The 2774-nt window shown below is 42.3% G+C and overlaps 1 protein-coding gene across 1 annotated transcript in view; it reads right to left on the bottom strand.

Annotated features, from left to right (window-relative positions):
• Positions 1 to 2774, bottom strand: part of LOC107086006 (FYVE, RhoGEF and PH domain-containing protein 6-like) — a 29504-nt gene that overhangs the window by 24912 nt on the left and 1818 nt on the right. Inside the window, exon 2 of the mRNA XM_015376721.1 lies at positions 277 to 2125. Within this exon, the coding sequence (XP_015232207.1) occupies positions 277 to 2125 (1849 nt within the window). The remainder of the gene's footprint in view (positions 1 to 276; positions 2126 to 2774) is intronic.

Raw genomic sequence — 2774 nt, forward strand, 5'->3', positions numbered from 1 at the left:
TCGGCTGAAGCCGCCATGTTCTTTAGACTGAACTGTCGCGCTTCTCGTTGCGTCACACCTCAACCCGCCTCAAAGCCAACGCTGATTGGACATTCGTTTGGTGAACGGCTCCAAATTTTTTTTAATGGAGAGTCTCCAGACTGATCTGCGAGTGAAAACTTGAAAGCTCGCGAGATCAGGATGGTCTCACGAGGCTAGCGTTTTGCAGGTGAAATAGAGACTCTTTAGTAACATCATGCAGCACACACTAAGAAATATAACTGAAATTAAGCCTACCTTTTATATCCTGTTGGTGTCAGATGCTGTTGCTCTTTAACCAAGGAGAAATAAGGGTCATGCTCTTCATAAATCCCTTCATCATCATTCTGAGGGCTCTGCCACCCCTCTGGGTCGAAAACCGGATAAGGAGAGACGGGCTTTCCAAAATCTATGTTTTCATAATCCGGACTATCAAAATGAAGGGGAATAGTGTGATAGATGGGAGACAGAGGGGGTTCCTGGTAAATCTCATCTCCGTCAACGCTCTGTTCAACACCAGCCTGGGAATAACGGATGTTATCATCAATACCCATATGGTCTGGACTGCTGGGGTGAGTAAACTCTTCCCTGTGAGGATGTGATATGGAATAATTCGCAGTGGTCGTCTTCTTCTGTAATGTCTTTTTGTGGAGCTTCAGTTCTAAGATTTTCCTGAAGGCTTTTCCCTTCTGTCCGTCAGAGTGAATGAGGTCCGCAGAAGAAAAGGATTTGGATTTCTTTTTGTTGAGGCTAGTACGAGAAGGGTGGAGGCTTTCAGGTTTTGCAGGTTTATTGTCTGATTTCAGGTGAGGAGGCAAAGGCAGCTCCCTTTTCATCAATTCCTTCGATTTCCCATCTTTGACTATATTGGCTTGCCTTGCTTCAAAGTTTTCCAGTTTCTTCAAACCTTTATCCTCATGGAATCCCAATGTGCTGTTGTTTCTCAGAAGTTTCCTTGGCGTTTTGTTTTTAATCCCTCTGTCCTCTGCTTTCACAAACATCTTTGGAACATCCTTGGGTATAGGTGGACTAAGTGAAGCGTCCAAAGGCAGCTGATCCCTGTCTTCCTGATTATCCACAACCTTCTTCGGCAACACTTCCAATCCACTATCCACACATAACTCCATCTCATGGATGCTGTTGCTCCTACCTAAATCTTCAGAGTACATGTCCTCAAATGGAGCTGGTGTAGTAGACAGAGGTGCTTTTAAGGGGTTAGATAAAGGTTTTTTCCTGGAAGGAGGGACCGGTGGTGGACAGGCCTGCCTTGCAGACTGTATAACCGCTCTATTTTTATTATCAGGTATGCTGACAGATGGGGATGACCATCCCTTTCCGTCTGATGACATCTCCACCTCCTGCAGACTTACTTCCATGCTTTCCTGGATGGCAGTTTCATCCCTATCCCTCTCCACCTTTTCCTGGCTGAATGGTGCATTAGTCCTGGGTTTCCTTGGAACAGGGACAGGGTGAGGCTTCCTAAGGCCTGGTGGGGGACGTTTGGGTGGTTGCACACTGGTTCGCTCTGAGCCAAGACTAACACCCTGTTGTCCTGTTCCAGGTACATCTTGCCTTAATGTTCTCTGAGATGGCCCAACAGGCTTTTCATCACTAAAGGTGTCAGAGTCTGTTTTGTGGCTTTGGGTCTTATTAAACTTTTCATAATTAATGATACGACCATTATTTGAAGTGTTGTTCATCACTTGGATGTTATCCTTAGGTATAGAAGGAGTGTTTTTGTTCTGTACCATCTTGCTACGTTGTGGTGCTTCAAAGTCTTTTTCTCTCTGCTCGAGCTTCGTCTTGTTCATGCATGTGCAGTTTTCTTGGGCGCACAGGCAAATAGGAATGATATAATCCCATTCAGGCTTTTTGTTTTGGGGAAATCCATTGGGGGGTTTTTGCTGCTTCAGAATCGGGGGCCTGGATTCTAAAGGAGTTGGGAATTTAGACAAGATTGGCTTTGGAGCAATTGCTGGTTTAACCTTCTTTGGTGTGCCAGGTGAGAGACGCGAGAGGCCGTCTCTTCTAGGGACTAAAGGAGACCGGACAGGCCTCTGGTTGGAAATGAACTTCGGCTTAGGAGCAATAGGTGGCTTATCCATGCCTGGGGGCAGAAAAAATGGGAACTTGAATTAAAGGAAAGGAAACAGCATCAAAGAATAACATAACTAGAGAGAAATATGCAAATACTGTAGACAAGGAGAGAGATTTTGCAGATAAATTTACCTTGCAAAATCAGTGTTACAACTCCCTACCAAAAGTTTTATATAAAGGTACATTTTAGCGTTTTTATTCTTTATTGTGGACTGCAAATATTTAGGTTTGGTTTCAAACAATGAACCCCTTAGAAGCAAAAACATTTCAGATTTTATTTTACAACTCAGTATATAGCTTTATCTGTAATGGTACCTAACATGTTTAGGTAAAGACAAAAGTATTGGAAAATGGATGTTGTTACCTAAATGTGTCCTTTTATATCAATTGTGGAACAATAACAGCTCTAAATGTCTTCTCTCAGTTGAAGCTTTCTTATGGAGACTCAATTTAACCAGCATATGAGTCCATAAATACATTTTTATAGTATTATCCACACTGTATATTTTATTCTGTACATATCCAGCTGTAAATTTAGTTCACACTAGTGATCTATATATTATATTCATTATTTATAATAGTATTCACCTCTATACTCATTAAGTAGAAAACCCATGTCCTGTATTTATGGAACCATTATTTATCCTGCACTTGCTGCT

The sequence above is a fragment of the Cyprinodon variegatus genome, unplaced genomic scaffold, assembly GCF_000732505.1.
Source record: "Cyprinodon variegatus isolate N-32 unplaced genomic scaffold, C_variegatus-1.0 Scaffold140, whole genome shotgun sequence".
Lineage (NCBI taxonomy): Eukaryota > Metazoa > Chordata > Actinopteri > Cyprinodontiformes > Cyprinodontidae > Cyprinodon > Cyprinodon variegatus.